Source organism: Eublepharis macularius, chromosome 16 (genome assembly GCF_028583425.1).
Source record: "Eublepharis macularius isolate TG4126 chromosome 16, MPM_Emac_v1.0, whole genome shotgun sequence".
Lineage (NCBI taxonomy): Eukaryota > Metazoa > Chordata > Lepidosauria > Squamata > Eublepharidae > Eublepharis > Eublepharis macularius.
The window spans coordinates 19,925,865-19,941,928 of record NC_072805.1 but is presented as its reverse complement, the minus strand read 5'-3'; the positions used below and the strand labels follow the sequence as shown (position 1 = coordinate 19,941,928).

Genomic DNA, 16,064 nt, shown 5'->3' with positions numbered 1-16,064 from the left:
GATGGATTATGTCTCCTCATGAATAACAGCCCTCTGACAGAAGGTGCTGATTTGGAAGTTGACAGCCATCCCTTTTCCAAAGAGATACATGGGTTTTTTGTAAAGCATGGAGCTAGTACAATGCAGGCTCAGCCTAGCTAGACAGGATAACATTGGGCCCCTTTAAAAATATGAAGAGCCCAAAGGCCCATCTTACCCAGTATCCTGGACCCAAGAGTGGTCAGCTAGATGCTTTGAGAAACGCAAACAGAGCAAGAAGGCTACAGCCATCCCCCTGTTTGTCTCTAGCATCTGGTGTTCAGGTAGACTCTCTCTGAACCTGTTACAGTTCAACAGGGCCTGTAAAACAGCCTGTAAACCTAAGATGTTCCACCGGGCCTTTGGCTGAGGACCAGCGGGTGTCCTTTCCCCTCCCATCTAAGACTGCCACCTTTTCCGTGACTGCCCTCGGTCATGTGTTATGCTCAACTGTCTATCTAAGTAGCCATATATAGAAGGCACCTGGACTGTTTTAATTATTGTTTTAAATTATTACTGATTTTACAGTTTTTACAATTAACTAGGGGTATTCACCCCGAAAATATTTGGGAATATCCCCCCCAAAATCGGGAATGCCCAAAATCGCTTCGGTATGCTCCGTAAAGATTTTGCCAAATCCTTAGTCTTAATAGGTAAAGGTAAAGGTGCAAGCACTGAGTCATTGTTAAAGGTAAAGGTGCAAGCACTGAGCACTGAGTCATTACTGACCCATGGGGGACGTCGCATCACGACGATTTCTTGGCCGACTTTTTACGGAGTGGTTTGCCATTGCCTTCCCCAGTCATCTACACCTTACCCCCAGTAAACTGGGTACTCATTTTACCGACCTCGGAAGGATGGAAGGCTGAGTCAACCTTGAGCTGGCTACCTGAACCCGGTTTCTGCCAGGATCAAACTCAGGTTGTGAGCACAGCTCGGGCTGCAGTACTGCAGCTTACTATATCCTTTTTGTGATACTTCCGGCAGTCTGAGTAGACAAGACTGACCTTGAGGGACCAAGGGTCTGTGTCACTGTAAGACAACGTCCTGTGTGTTCATGTGTACCTTCATGACTGTTCCAAGAAGACCTGGAATAAACTTTAAGGTCCTCGATCATATGCATATTTCCTTGTTATTCTCTCCATTAAAAAAGTCACTTTGACAATTGGAATGGTCTCTAAAGAAGATCTTTAGTGACTTGACTCCTTCGCCCTTTTCTCATTGAATCAATCAATCTGGTAACTTACCTAAGGCCAGAATTCCCCTCAGTATGAGACGGATCCAGGTTTTTTTGTTTTGTTTTTAGACGTGCGTGTGCTTTCACCATAGCAACATGGATTGCAAGGGAGCCAACCACCCATACAGGGACTGAAGCAAAAAAATACATATTTGAGAGACACAGCCATACAGATGGGGCGGCAGTTATGGCCTTGGCACTCGGTGAGTGAGGGCCCTGCCTTCTTGACCCCCAAAAGGATTGTGTACAGACCACAGTGCTACAGAGTAAATATAAAATAGATACACACACCCTCATAGAACAGGGTTCCTTCATCATACCCTGCCTTTGCTACATTTCCACTGTGGGTTGATCGCACCTCTCTCTGTTTGTTTCATGGTTTTATCCCACATTTTCTCTGAGGAGCTCAGAATTCTCCCTCCATTTTCTCCTCACAACCCTGTGGGATAGGTCAAACTGAGAGTGACTGGACCAGGGTCACCCAGTGACCTTCATTGCTGAATAGGGATCCCCCCCCTCCATTTTATATTCACAGCAACCCTGTGGGGTACGTTAAGCTGAGAGAGAGTAACTGGCCAAAGATCACCCTGTGACCTTCCATGGCAAAGTGAGGATTCGCAGCTAGGTCTCTCTGGTCTTTGACACCACTGTTAATTACCGTCATATTTGAGGTCTCAGTTATTTCTTGTTTTTGCTGCTTTCTCTCTTTTTCTATATATTCAGAGTAGGTAAAGGTAAAGGTAGTCCCCTGTGCAAGCACCGAGTCATTACTGACCCATGGGGGGACGTCGCATCACGACGTTTTGTTGGCAAACTTTTTATGGGGTGGTTTGCCATTGCCTTCCCCAGTCACATACACTTTACCCCCAGGAAACTGGGTACTCATTTTACTGACCTTGGAAGGATGGAAGTTTTGATGGGAAATGTAGGCAGCTTGGCGGAATGTTGGACAAGTGACAGTTGAAAAGTCCATTGGACAGCAGTCAGAGAGCGAAGCTGCGAGACCAGGATGCCTACATTTCCCATCAAAACTTGAGGGAAGCTGACAACTGTCCAACCTGTGTCATTTGTCACTTGTAGCTTGGCCCTCAGTCAACTTTGAACTGGCTACCTGAACCCAGCTTCCACCAGGATCAAACTCAGGTCGTGAGCAGAGCTTGGACTGCAGTACTGAAGCTTACTACCCTGCGCCATGGGGCGCAGAGTAGTACATTTCAGGGTACATAATCAGGGTACCTTTCTTGAATTCAGCTCTGTTCATTGCTAGTTGCTCAGAGACAGAATAAAGGTGTCTCCCCACCCTTCCCTTTGTAACTTTCTTAGTCTTTCCAAAAATTGGAGCTAATCTTTTTACTGTTCAGAATTTGAGGGAGAAGGTGTGTGAGGAAGAATCAAGAGAGTAGCAATGATTCAGTCCTCCTGAGAAGAGTGTGCCAACTTTCCGGCTCCAGGGATCCTATCAGACAGTGATCTTTTTGCCAAGGGATCTTTGTAAATCCACCTTGGAATGCCAAAAGGATGCTGAACATTCTGGAGCATATTCTAGCATGCGCACTCAGAGCGGGACCACAAGTGACGCCCGACACAGGTTGGACACTTGCCAGCTTCCCTCAAGTTTTGGCGGGAAATGTTGGCAGCTTGGCAGAATGTTGGACAAGTGACAGTTGAAAAGTCCACTGGACAGCAGTCGGAGAGCCAAGCTGCAAGACCAGGACGCCTACATTTCCCATCAAAACTTGAGGGAAGCTGACAAGTGTCCAACCTGTGTCAGGCGTCACTTGTGGTCCCGCTCTCAGTTCACAAGGACTCTGGCCAGGCCTGCTGGGCCACACCATTACCTGATGTAAATGGAGAGTACTTCTAGGGCTGCCAACCTCCAGGCGGGGCCTGGAGATCTCCCAGAATTACAACCGACTTCGAGATTATGGAGATCACTTCCCTGGAGAGAACGGCAGCTTTGGAGAGTGGATTTTATGGCATTTTAACCTGCTGACTTTCTTCCCCCAGCCCTGCCCTTCCCAGGTTTCACCCCCAAATCTCCAGGAATTCTACAACCCGGAGTTCGCCACCCAAATTTATACACCCAAACCTGCCTATGTAGCTGCCCATGATATGGGGAAGATCAGCAGTGGGTAGTCAAGCTTCCTCGTTTTTCCCATTGAAGAGCCCCCAGAATATGGTAGCCCTGTTCACATTACACTTGTGTACACATGCAGGTTGTGCACTTGTACAACCTGCATGTGTATATGTATGAAAGAGCCAACGCACATTCACTTTTCAAATGAAACCGGGGGGCAGTACCTGGATAAATATGAGATTTCAATCTGCTGTATGTTCTGCTATACATGCATTGAATGTAATTTTAGAATTACTCAGCATGCAAATAACAATCAAGCGCTCGCTGTACATGGATTGTATATGTGTTCACTGTTACTTGTGAACAGAGCTAGTATAGAAATCACTGGTGTGAAGGGTCTATTATTTAGCAAACAACTTTTGTTGGATACAGCTAGAATGTGAGTCCATCTATCCTTGTATTTTGGAGTGGAGTGATTACAGATGACTACACAAACTATAAGGATACATGGACTCACATTCTAGCTGTATCTGAAGAAGTGAGCTGTGTCTCACGAAAGCTCATACCCTGTCATAAATAAATTTTGTTGGTCTTATAGGTGCTACTGGACACTTGGCTCTTTTTTATTGCTGCAGACCGACTAACATGGCTATCCATCTTGATCTAACTTTTGTTTAGTATAGTAATCCTTGGTCCAGTTTGAATGGAATCTGACCCATGAGGGCTAGAAACTTGGTTTTGTTTTTTAAATGACATGGACACAAAATAAAGAAAAATGCCTTGCTTTACCTAACACTCACCTGGTTTCTGAGCAATAGGAGTCACTGTGCGGCTCCTTTGAAAGGATCGTCTCCTCCTTTGCCGATCTCTTAAGATGCCAGCTCGTGGACCACTGGAGTGCTTTGGGAAGGAGATGGACAGAGGCAGATTTTTCACAAAATGCACAAATGAGCCTTAAACAAACGCCATTCAGTTTTCCATGCCAGCTTAAAGGGTCTTTAAAAGAGGCAATGCAAATCCCTTGTGAGGATTTAAATGTAATGACCAACTTATTTGAGTCGCAGCATTTTAATCTATGCATTGGAGAAAGGACAGTTTGGCACTGAATTATTAGGAAAAATGTTGGGAAGATTCAGCAAGACCAAAAGTAACTGAGATGCATGTGTCAAATTGTGGCTTTAAGGCAGGGTACTTATTTAAGAATGTAGCCCATCCAGGCCTGAAAGTTGAAGCAAGTATCGGTACAGTAGAAGAAAAGACCAACAGGAGGTCTAAATTAAAATGAAATAAATTAAACCGAATGTATGCTAAAACACCAGCCCTATACCATCTTGATCATAGGGGCCAGTAGGCAATAGCTACTTACCTGTTCTTTTGACCCTCTGTAGCCCACTACTCTTGACTCTGACGCCAAACTACATTGGACCCAATTCACTTTCCTTGCAGCCTCACAGGGAATTCTGTGTTTTGAAGACCTGTATTATTATAGATGAAATCAAGGAGTCTGCCTTGTTCATTTGCGGGGTGGGTATGGGAAGAAGGCAGCTTTGCAGTGGCGGCTGCAAGAGGGAAAATAGAGCACAAGGAGGAAGAATTGGGGCCTTCCCCTGGGAATATCCCCTGTATAAGTTCCTAAGAGCAGAAGAGCCCTGCTGGAGCAAACCAGGGGTCCCTCTGGTACAGCGCATCCTGTTTCAACAGTGGCCCACCAGTTACTATGGTTGTGCCTCTTTGAACTGAGTAGCAATATTGCTGTTGTGCTAGTCTTAATTTCACTAGGGCTTGAGCAAGAGAATGTCCCAAGTGGTTAGGGCCCCACCACAGGTCAAATCGGTCTCCCCCTGCTTTACCACCTCTAAGAGTGCTAATCATCTGTGACAGTCAACACAGGTATAGGGACCACCATATTCTATTTCTAGATGAAATATCTTAACCGTTACCTGGGTCTCTAGCATGAGCACACCTGCGTCCCTGGCCCAGATCTAATTCTCCCCCATCACTGTCTCCCTTCAGCAATATTTCATCCTCTTGATCATCACCGATGGGGTCATCAGCGACATGGATGAGACGCGACATGCCGTGGTGCAAGCCTCCAAGCTGCCCATGTCCATCATCATCGTTGGGGTGGGGAACGCAGACTTTGCCGCCATGGAGTTCTTGGACGGGGATAACCGTGTCCTCAGATCCTACACGGGAGAGGAGGCCGTGCGTGACATCGTCCAGTTTGTGCCATTCCGCGAGTTCCGCAGTGTGAGTGCTGGAGGCTTAGTGGGTGGCGTCAAGGGCAGTGTGGGTAGGGAAGTGGGAGGCAGTGCCAGCCTCCAAGGGACGGCGCCTGGATAAAGCAGCAGCTCCAGAGTGCAAAGATACCAGAACCTCAGGTCAATCTCATCTCAGTTTTCTTACAGCAGATCATTCCCTATTCTTCCTCCAAGGAGCTGCAGGTAGGACCCCTTTCTCGTTTATTTTCATCACAGCCCTTGAGATGGATTTGGCCAGCGGTACTCACTCTGTGTATTGGGTAGGGCCACGGCTGTAATTACCATCAACCCAAAGAGCCACTTTGGCTTCCTTCTCTGGCATGAGCTTGCACCTCAGAGCCAAGCTACAAGTGACGCCTGACACAGGTTGGACACTTGTCAGCTTCCCTCAAGATTTGATGGGAAATGTAGGCATCCTGGTCTTGCAGCTGTAATGGAGAGCCAAGCTATAAAACCAGGACGCCTACATTTCCCATCAACACTTGCGGTAAGCTGACAAGTGTCCCAACCTGTGTAAGGCGTCACTTGTACCTTGGCTCTCAGAGAGGCTCAGAGCTTACCAGTCTTTCTAGCTTTAAAGCAGCTTAAAATATGAAAAATTACAACAGGAACAAAGATGAGAAGAGGGAAAATGGCTTCTGGAGCAGTTCAGCTCTATTTCTGTCCCCTTCAGTACCCAGCAGATCTTCCTTCAAGCTCTGAGCTCACAGTCAGACTTTAAGTACTCGTAGAAACAAATTCAGACAGATTTTACTCAGCTGCTGCTAGGCCAACTAGCAGGTCTCTCCCACTTCCTCCTCTGACATGTGACAATCTGAACCTGCATCTTCCAGGTCCTAATTCAACACTCTAACCGCAACACCCCCTTGGCTCTCCTTGGGGTATGAACTGTATGCGAACTGAACTCACATCAACAAACAGAGACCTCTCATTATTTATTATCAAATGTAATAAAAAATGTCTACTGCCTCATTCAGGTGAAAAAGCCACGTATCTGTTGTTGGATTTTAAAATGCATCTAAATACAAAAGGTAATCAACTTTCCCGTGGTCAGTAATCAAAACTCATTGGCATAGATACAGTTAATTCTTTAGTGACAAGGAATATATTCATAGAATCAAAGTGGACAAGAAACACATCAGATACCATCACAGGGAGTGGCCATCAACAGTTAGAGAATCTGTTTATAAGCTTGTGGAAAAAATTATTTGATCAACTTGGCACCCTTGACAAAGGATTACAAAACGAGACTATCAGCTAGCATTTCGTTCTCCTGGGAATGAAGAAGATAGAAAACAGTACTTATTCATTTTATGGCCACCAATCCTGTTTGTATGAATGTATTTATTGTAATTTGATCCATGGGAATGTATTTATTGTAAGTTATTAGAGAGGAAAATGTTATTGGAATATCTGGTTTAAACCACAATTATTTATTGCACATGAGCGCTTTGATTCTGTGGATATATTCCTTGTCACTAAAAAATTAATTGTATCTATGCCAGTAAGTTTTGATTACTGACCACAGGAAAGTTGATTACTTTTTGTGTTTAGTTGTTCTATACCCCTGGGGGCCTCTTGCCTAGGTTGGATTTTAAAACGTAGCTGCGCTCACAAGTCAAACAAAACTATCTTTGGGCCAAAAAGGCCATTCTTCATGCCCTTTACAAATGGATGAAGCTGCCCTATACCAGGTTAGACTACTGGAAACAGATCCCTGGAGTCTCGTGCAGAGGAACACCTTTCTCAGTACGTGCGACTGATGTGTCTGAAAAGGTGGATGAACACCCATATGATATGACCATGAGGAATAATTGACACGTACACTCGACTTTTTCTGTCTGCTAACTCCTGGCTTACTCTTATTGAAAAGTATGATGTCCGAAGTTCCCTCTGCACTGTTAGTTCCAAGACAGATCCTTTCTGCTTGCGACAGCGTTATGCGAACCTACCTTTTGTCATGCTTTTATTTCTTGTGTTCTAGGCACCTAAAGAGACTTTGGCTAAAGCTGTCTTGGCGGAGCTGCCACAACAAGTGGTCCAGTATTTCAAACATCGAAACTTGCCACCCATCAATTCGGAGCCGGCTTAGAGCCCAGCCTGTCACGCTTTGCCTGCATGTCCCCTCGAACTTGTCGATGACAGAAGGTTGCATGTCTCGCGTGGTTTCAAACAATTTGTACTTTTCATTTAACAAATTGATTTCAGAAACGCCACCCCTCCCACCAGCCCTTCCCGAAAGTGCAACTTGCGATGCAAGAAACGCTGTGATCCGCCCCCTCTCTCTACATTCCTGGCGAAGAAAGAACGTTGTCCATGCCGGACTGTTCCTATCCGTTCCCCATTCTGAGAACCAACTTTTAAGTATTTTGAATGTACTTTGTATGATTTTTGTGGAACGAGAGAAAATTTTTACAAGCAAACTTTGCTCCTCCATGCCCCAGTCCATGAAGTTTTCTCCGTCTCATTGCCCAAAGAAATGTGGACAGTTCCTGGACGTGTTGTACTTGTACTTCTCACGCTCTATGTACATTTTTATACTGTGGACATGTCATATTTGTTATACTCAGGTTAATAAACAAATTTGGTCTCTTAGCTTCATAGACTTTTGTTGTGTTCTGGGCTGGTATTCATTTGGTGAAGGTGGAACAGTATAACTTGCATGAATCCAACAGTCTACATTATTATTATTATTTTTAAAAATGTCAGGACTGCTTTTCTCCCGTCCAGGTTGTTTATAATCAAAACCACCAATACATTAAAGCAGGGCACCCAACATAGTGCCTGTGGGTGCCACAGAGTCCTACAACTTTCCTTGCACCCAAGTGTTTTTAGGAAATGGGGGGGACTAAGTATGTCCAAATGTTTTTAAAAGTGGATGGGCCAGGAGGGGCTTTTGCCCTGAGGGGCTTCGGTTTGGCCATTGGTTATGCAAATGTTTTTTTTAAAGTTGCTTCAGCAGCTGCCACTATAGGATAAGAATCTTCACTGCGTGACTGAAGGTAAGCTGTATATACGCAACAGAATATTTTTAAACTGTATGTTCATTTTAAAAGGCATCCTGTTCAGCGTTGCTTTTGCTGGAAATGTTGAAGAGTTATTATTAGAGTTCCTCCCTGACATGTTGTGGCTGCCTCTGTCTCCCATAGCAGCTGTTTCGTCGTTGTGCCCACCAGTGTGTCAGAATGCCAAAGGTGCCCACAGGCCTGATAAGGTTGGGGACCCTTGAATGAAAACAAAACTTAAGCCAAGACGGCACACAAGTGAAGATCATGTTAAAATCAGTGCAGCAGTAGTATGCGAGCCAAATTGAGGAGCCTGCAAAGATAACTGCAGCAGTTCTACAGGTGAAGGGGGTCATTCATCTGCCCTGGTCTCTCAGTTTTCGGCTTTGAATTGTGTCTGAAAACACACTGGGAACTCATGAAAATCTTGGCATAGTGGATTAATAGGCTTCTTACAATTTCTGATTAACTCCCTAGCTCCCCCTCCTCCCTGTTTTTGAAATCAAGTTTTCAAAAGGCAACCCCATGTATAGTGATCAAACCATGATGTTATTTGAACATGGACAGGTAGAGAGACTATTCCTTCCGAGGAGCAGCCTGCTATTGGTGAACCTACTGAGTGTTAGGAAAGACACTGCAGGTTGCTGACGTCACTTGTAGACAGTGCTGGTTCTCAGAGCATCTCTGAGGTGAGGACCTCATCTTTAAAGGTAAGTGCAATCCCATCCAGTACAGGTCATTGACCTTTCTTACGGTTAGGTTTGCCACTCATCAATAGTCCATCTTGCTCGGATTCTGCTTGAGTTTGTTAGAAAAGGGTGGGCTGAAACTGATTCAAAAAGTCTGCTGCCCTGTTTGAGTTTGATGTGGAGAAAGGCAGCTGAGGGGCTTTAAGAAGTCGAGGAAGTCTCGGTCTAAGAATGACTCCTTTCAGCTTGACACTCATAAAACTAGAGAATTGTTTAATTTGCTAAAATGAGAGGGGCTCAAGTGAACTTCAAACACGCCATCATGAAATCTAGGTCACCTAATCCCAGATGTGGATGGACTACTGTAGGGAAGGGTAGGACACGAGCAACTTGTCCCAAAGTCTATTTTCCATTCATTCCCCTCACTGATACCTTGGTCTTCTTCAAGGAAACTCAGGTCAGTGGGAAAAGAGTGACTGGTTCAAAGTCTCGGTACTGATCCCTAGCATGGAAAAGACATTTGAGGGCTAATTTAGCAAATTTCCAAAGCATCTGCCAAGATTCACTGATGTGCCACAAGAAATAAATGCATTACAGGTGCCTCTGAGCCCCAAAGCATTCAACCACAGACGAGGCTGCCTGCTGTGTCTAAATATGAGTCATTGTTCTAGCCTTCCAACCTGTTTGGTGGGGGGTAGTTTTGCTGTCTCTCTCAGCTGCTGTGATTGAATAGTTCAATCACTTAACTGCTGCAGCTGAACAACAGAATTATCTGCCTTTGGAGGAGGCTGCCCGTTGTCTTCTGCTGGAGTCAGTGCTCTGGGTTGGCGTCCTTCCAATGATCAAGCATACCCTGATCAAGGGAAAAGGGAATCTCCACTATTGGAAGTTCGGCAAATAATGGGAGAACAATTGGTTAAAATTTAGACCAGTCTAAAGTGCTGCAAGCACGCTTGCTCTCTCTCCCCATGTGATCCACACATTGTTAATCCATGTATTTTAATGACACCTCCTCTCCACCCACCCCCAGCAATGCACTGTGCTGAGAAGAGCATGCAGATTCCCCAAGGCTGGGTTATTTTACAGGCCCAGTTTGAATACTGCAGCAAAAGGCACAGACTTTGGTTCTGCATGCAAGATTCTAACATGTCAGTTTAAGAGTCAGGCTATAAAGGTAGGTTAGGAGGTTACTTGACAGTGAAATTTCCAGATTCAGCAGCAGGTGACTGAGCAAGAATTTCCACCATCAGCAGCACTTCATCCCCCAAGCAACCAATCTGTAATTTTTACAGGCAACACTTGGCATAATCGTAGTACACTCAGCCAAAGTTTATCTTGGGATATTGCCAAATGCCTTTTTGTCTGCATAAGGAATTACGAGCTCCCTGTTAGCCATTTCCTGTTTAGTTGCTTGCATAACTGATCCTGTCCCATTAAATCCACTTAATTAAGCAGTACAGGTGAGCAGAATTTATTTCCCTCGAAGCGCCTCTGCTCAGAGTCAAAGGGATATATAGACATTGTCCAACATTCAACACAGGTAAGCACCTTTAAGCCTGTTTGGTTTGGTGAACTTGCTTTTGTGTTGGATTGTGGCACGTGCCAACAATTCCACCCTAGAGCAGTAAAACAATGCCTTTGTTGAGCTGTGCTGACAGGTTTCTGAATTCAGAACTCTCCCTTCTGGCTGGACTGGAATCAAAAAGGGAGAAAAGACAACATGGTCCTATTGCCTTTAGTGAGAATACTGTACTGACTTTCTCCAGGACGCAAATGCGTGAATGCTGCTCACCAAAGTCACCGTGAAAGTGTATCTAGCAACATTTTCTTCTCTGATCTGCCCTTCATAAATGTAAAGTGTATGTTAGTAAGGAGCTACTAAAAAGGGTTGCCAATATTTTTCTGGCCAAGGCTCCCACATCTTGGCTCAGTCTGAAATTGCACGTGCTAGGTAAAGCATAAGGTTGAAATGCAATTGTGAACCAACCTCTCTGCTTCACTGTGATTCAAATTAAGAATCCGGATTCTTGTGTATTTGGAATTTTCTCTCTTTTTCACAGGTGCAGTGGGAAAGGCTGAAAACATGCTTAAGTGGCACGAGTGAATTTGGCCTGGCAAGCAAAAAAAAAAAGATAGCAGGTGAACCGTGGGCTATGGCTATATCAAACCAGCACTTGCTGGCATTTTGCTTGAGGATACATGATGCTACCTTGTACTGAGTCCAACCATCAGTCTATCAAGGTCAGTCTTGTCTCCTCTTAACAGTGGCTCTCCAGAGTCTCAGGTGGAAATCTTTCACCTGATCCTTTTAACTGGAGATACCAGAGATCACGTGCATGCAAGAAAAATGCTCTCTGCAGCTCCTCCCCTGTATAAAATGATGAAGGCGTTGTGGAATGAAAGCAAACTGGCATTTTTCCGATGAAGTTTCCTTTAAAACCAGATTGCAATACAAAGGCCCGTTTAATTTTTAAGGCTTGAAGTTTTCAAAAACAAGGAGGGGCTTGCTGTAAGCTGGGCAGAGAGATTGGGAGGGGTGGCAGCTGATGCATTCTGTACCTTCCTCAGGCTAAGAAGCGGCACTCACCAAAATCCCCTCTTCTGCCGTTATGAGATGCACAAAAACCCATCCTCTGCAGCCTGTCACCTCGACCAGGCAGGGACACAATCCGGCACAAGCCGTGCACCCTCCACTGCAAACGCCCTCTGGAATTAATGGTCCATGAAAGCACAGAAAGCTAGGAACTGCATAATTAAAATCCAATCTAAGGCTGTTCCAGCTATTGATCCTAAATTAAACTCCACGCCCTGTAATAACCACTTACTTCTGTCATTGCCTGGCTGAGGGTGTTTTCACAAAGAGGTGTGCAAATCTTGTCTTTATTAGCAGCATAAATTCATCCTTCTTTATTAGCAGCCAATTCATCTTTCTCACACTTTGTTAGATTTTATGGGACCCGTGGAAGCCAGCTGCAGCTCCCACTTGCACCGTTCCCTCCTACTGTCCTTTCCCTGGGAAAAAAGTAAAGAACAAATTTGATACATGCAGCCTTTCATGCCTTTCCCCAGACCCAGAGATATCAAGTCAGACTACGCTGTCTATTAGCTGATTTTAAGAGAACTTCAGCCCCTGAACCAGTCCTATTCTTTTGACCAGCCAGCGAGGCTGCCGATTTTTTGATCAGAACAATCAAGAAGTGACATTTTTCTCAACCTGGGGATAATGTTTCTCTTTCTCGCTGTATGCTATAAGAAAAATGTATTGTATCTTTCTCCTGCCCGTTTGCCAAGAAATTCAAGACAGCAAACACGTGTCTCATTTTATCCTCCCAACAACCCTGTGAGGTAGGTTAGGTTGAGAGCAGGCTTTGGAACTGGCTCTCTTCGGACCCATTCCAGTATTCTAACCACTATTCCATCCTCTCTGTCTGTGATTCTGATCGTTATAGATGAAACTGTAGAGGAAAGCACAGCTTCACAAGTCTGTTGGAAAGCTGGCAGCCGCACCACCTCCTGTATAGTGTATTGGACAGAAAAGCTGGGATACACAAACCTATTAACGTTACACACGAAGTCTCCTGTTAACTCCTATTTACTCCCTTCCTATTTATTAAGCCCAAAGGAAAGGAGAGTTTAGGGCAGTCTCTTTCTGTTGCACTGGAGGACAGCAGCTTCCCACCTCCCCAGTTTGGCTGGAGTGCTTTAATCAAGAGCATCTCCCCCCTCCCCATACTATCAACGGTGGTAGGAGGGAGCAGAAAGAACTCGCATCAGAGGGGGATAAGATCTCCAGCATCAGCACCACAGCCCAATCCACCCTGGGCCTCATTCATTCATATATTTTTTTGTATTTAAAATTAACAGAACAATCCATAAGCAGATTCCGCCCCCGCCCCCACCCCCTTTAATGTATAGCTTGGCTTGAAGCTTACCAAGGACTGAGCATGTCCATTACTGTTGGGGATTTACAAGTGTTTCCGTTTCAGTCATGAAAGAGTTAAACTATTTGTGTTACTTAATTAGTAAACTTACTTTGCATGTAACCACTAGGCATTAGTCAGGATTCCCACCATAGAAGGGGAGTCTCTAAGCATAATGAATTAAAATTAGGATTTTCTAATTTGGGCAACTTGTTTATTGGGGAGGCAATTAAGTGATGCTATATACTGAAGTTTTATTGCTCTTTGTTAAGTTGTTGTCTTTAGTCTTCAGTTACTTCTCTAGCAAGACGTAGTCTAGCAATTTATTATTTTCTTCCAAAGTAACCCTATTTTATCCTTTTAGTAAAGTATTCTTGCAGAGCTACACTGGAGTGTGTGTCTATTCTCATTACTTCCAATGCACAATCTCTGCTGATTTCCTACAATTACCTTCCAGAAGGCACAGAATGAAGAGAGCAATTGTGAAAGGACAGGAAAAGAGAACTTTTGTTACTAAAGAGGCATGTATCTCTGAACCCCCTCCTCAAGCATTCTTATACAACACAGGGAGACGTGCAGAAGCAGTGCAGTGTTGCACTAGGAACTGGAAGGCTCTGGTTCAGATCCCCATGGGGGACAGAAAAAGGGTATGAATAACTAAATAAATACATTCCCACCCGCTCTGATATCCTCTCCATCATATTCATAACTAGAAGAGCAGCTTCCCGAAGCATTTGAATTAGAGGCAGAGGAAAATTTTCATGCTAATGCCCAGGGCAGGGCTGGGGAACCAAAGCCTTTTTATCATTTCTCCCCCCCTGTCCAGATTCCTTACAGGCTCCATTGGGACAAACTGTGGCTACGTTCAGGCATTTTGAACGAACTCCCTAGCCTAGTCTATATGTGGTCTTACGCCACTTGTGGGTAGAACAGAGCTTGAAGACACCCTGATTTGAAAGAAAGTTCAATTTACTGTGCCAGCTGAAACTGTTTCTTGCCTACCAACCAACCTGGACTTTAAACCAGGCTTACATAATAGCTTAGAAGACCAGTCTGTAAGCAAAAACAGGAGGGGGAAAGGCAATTTGTTGAACATGCAGGTTTAGATGTCACAATGGCTTGTTTCATACCCTGAAGCTTTCAGTCTCCATTGTACAGGAAAGGGAGGGATATGGAGAATAAATTTGGCTTATTCTCACTGCAAACAATCCCAAAGTTTTCTCCTTGATGTCTCACTGCAGCTTGTATTAACTTGTTAAAAAAGGCTTCCTTTTACCATGCCATGGAAAGTATTAGATTGGGTTTCAGCAGAAGGGTCACTGTTAAAAGTTGCCACCTCTTGTACTGTTTTTTTATTATTTAAATGTAATGTAATGCAAGTTTTAATGTAGCTTACATATTTAATGGATTTTAATGTTGATTTTGACTGCTGTTACCTGCTCTGAGCCTGTGTGAGAGGAAAACAGGTTATAAATTTAATGAAATAAATAAAATTCTTGTAGACTTAACTGTCTATAGCAAAGGATAGCCCAGGGTCCCCAACGGAGTGCCCACCAAGTGTTTTTAGTCAGTGAGTGGGGCAAGATGGAGCTTTTGCCTAGCAGAGCTTCTGATTGGCTATTTAATGGCTATGCAGAATTTTTAAAAAAGTTGCTTCAGCCACTGCCACCACAACACAAGGATCTTCACTGCATGACTGAAGGTAAGCTGTCTGTAAATTTTTTTTTAAACAGTAAGTTCATTTTAAAAGGCATCCTGTTAAGCAGTGTTTCTGCCTGAAATATTGACATTACTATTAGTCAGGGCTTTTTTTCAGCTGGAACGCGGTGGAACGGAGTTCCGGAACCTCTTGAAAATGGTCACATGGGTGGTGGCCCCGCCCCCTGATCTCCAGACAGAGGGGAGTTGAGATTGCCCTCCGCACCACGGCACGGAGGACAATCTAAACTCCCCTCTGTCTGGAGCTCAGGGGGCGGGGCCACCAGTCATGTGACCATTTTCTCCGAGGGCAACCCACTGAGTTCCACCACCTCTTTTCACAGAAAAAAAGCTCTGCTATTAGTTATGTATAACCTCATTCCATGATGTTTTGTGGCTGGCTCCTGCAACAGCTATTTTGTGGTTGGTTGCACCTTCTGTGGCAGAAATTTTGTGGTGTGCCCACCACACTGTGCCACAATTCCAAAGGTGCTGTGGGTTCAAAAAGGTTGGGGAGCTCAGGATAGATAACTGCTAGTCAAAAGGGCAAGGAAATCTTGGATTTCAGCCCAGCATGCATGCACGATTTTGTTCCATCGCTCTTGAATGCTTGGAGAACAACAACAGGGTTAGGGCAGCTGTATTTGGATTCTGGAAACAGGCAGTGGGCACCACCATAAAATGGCTGCCATCTGCAGAGCACAGATGATCATAAAATAGCAGCCATGGGGCCAATGATAGAACATGAGGAGGTTCCAAGTTAAGTATCCCCTGACAATAGTTACAGAGGAGTTAGCCGTGCTAGTCTGTAGTTGCAAAATACTAAACAGTCCAGTAGTAAAGAGCCCAGTAGCACCTTTAAGACTAACCCACTTTATTGTAGCATAAGCTTTCGAGAATCACAACTCTCTTCGTCAGATGCATCTGAAGAGAGCTGTGATTCCCGAAAGCTTATGCTACAATAAAGTGGGTTAGTCTTAAAGGTGCTACTGGGCTCTTTACTATCTGACTAGCTGTTTCCAAATGAGTGCTCCCTGCATTCATGAAAGGGATTGTTCCTTTTGTCTTCTGAAGACTCTCCTGTTCCAATGAGATGGGAGGAAAGGTCAAGATTAGCTCTTTGGTTAGGGGAACGGATGCTTGAGCGGGCACCACAGAC

The 16,064-nt window shown here is 44.6% G+C and overlaps 1 protein-coding gene across 1 annotated transcript in view; it reads left to right on the top strand.

Moving 5' to 3' along the window:
- The window catches only part of CPNE2 (copine 2), a 148,691-nt gene extending 140,503 nt beyond the window's left edge, over positions 1-8,188 (top strand). The window contains exons 15-16 of the mRNA XM_055000585.1: positions 5,346-5,582; positions 7,578-8,188. Of these exons, the coding sequence (XP_054856560.1) occupies positions 5,346-5,582; positions 7,578-7,685 (345 nt within the window). The 3' untranslated portion in view covers positions 7,686-8,188. The remainder of the gene's footprint in view (positions 1-5,345; positions 5,583-7,577) is intronic.
- The last annotated feature ends 7,876 nt before the right edge of the window (positions 8,189-16,064 follow it).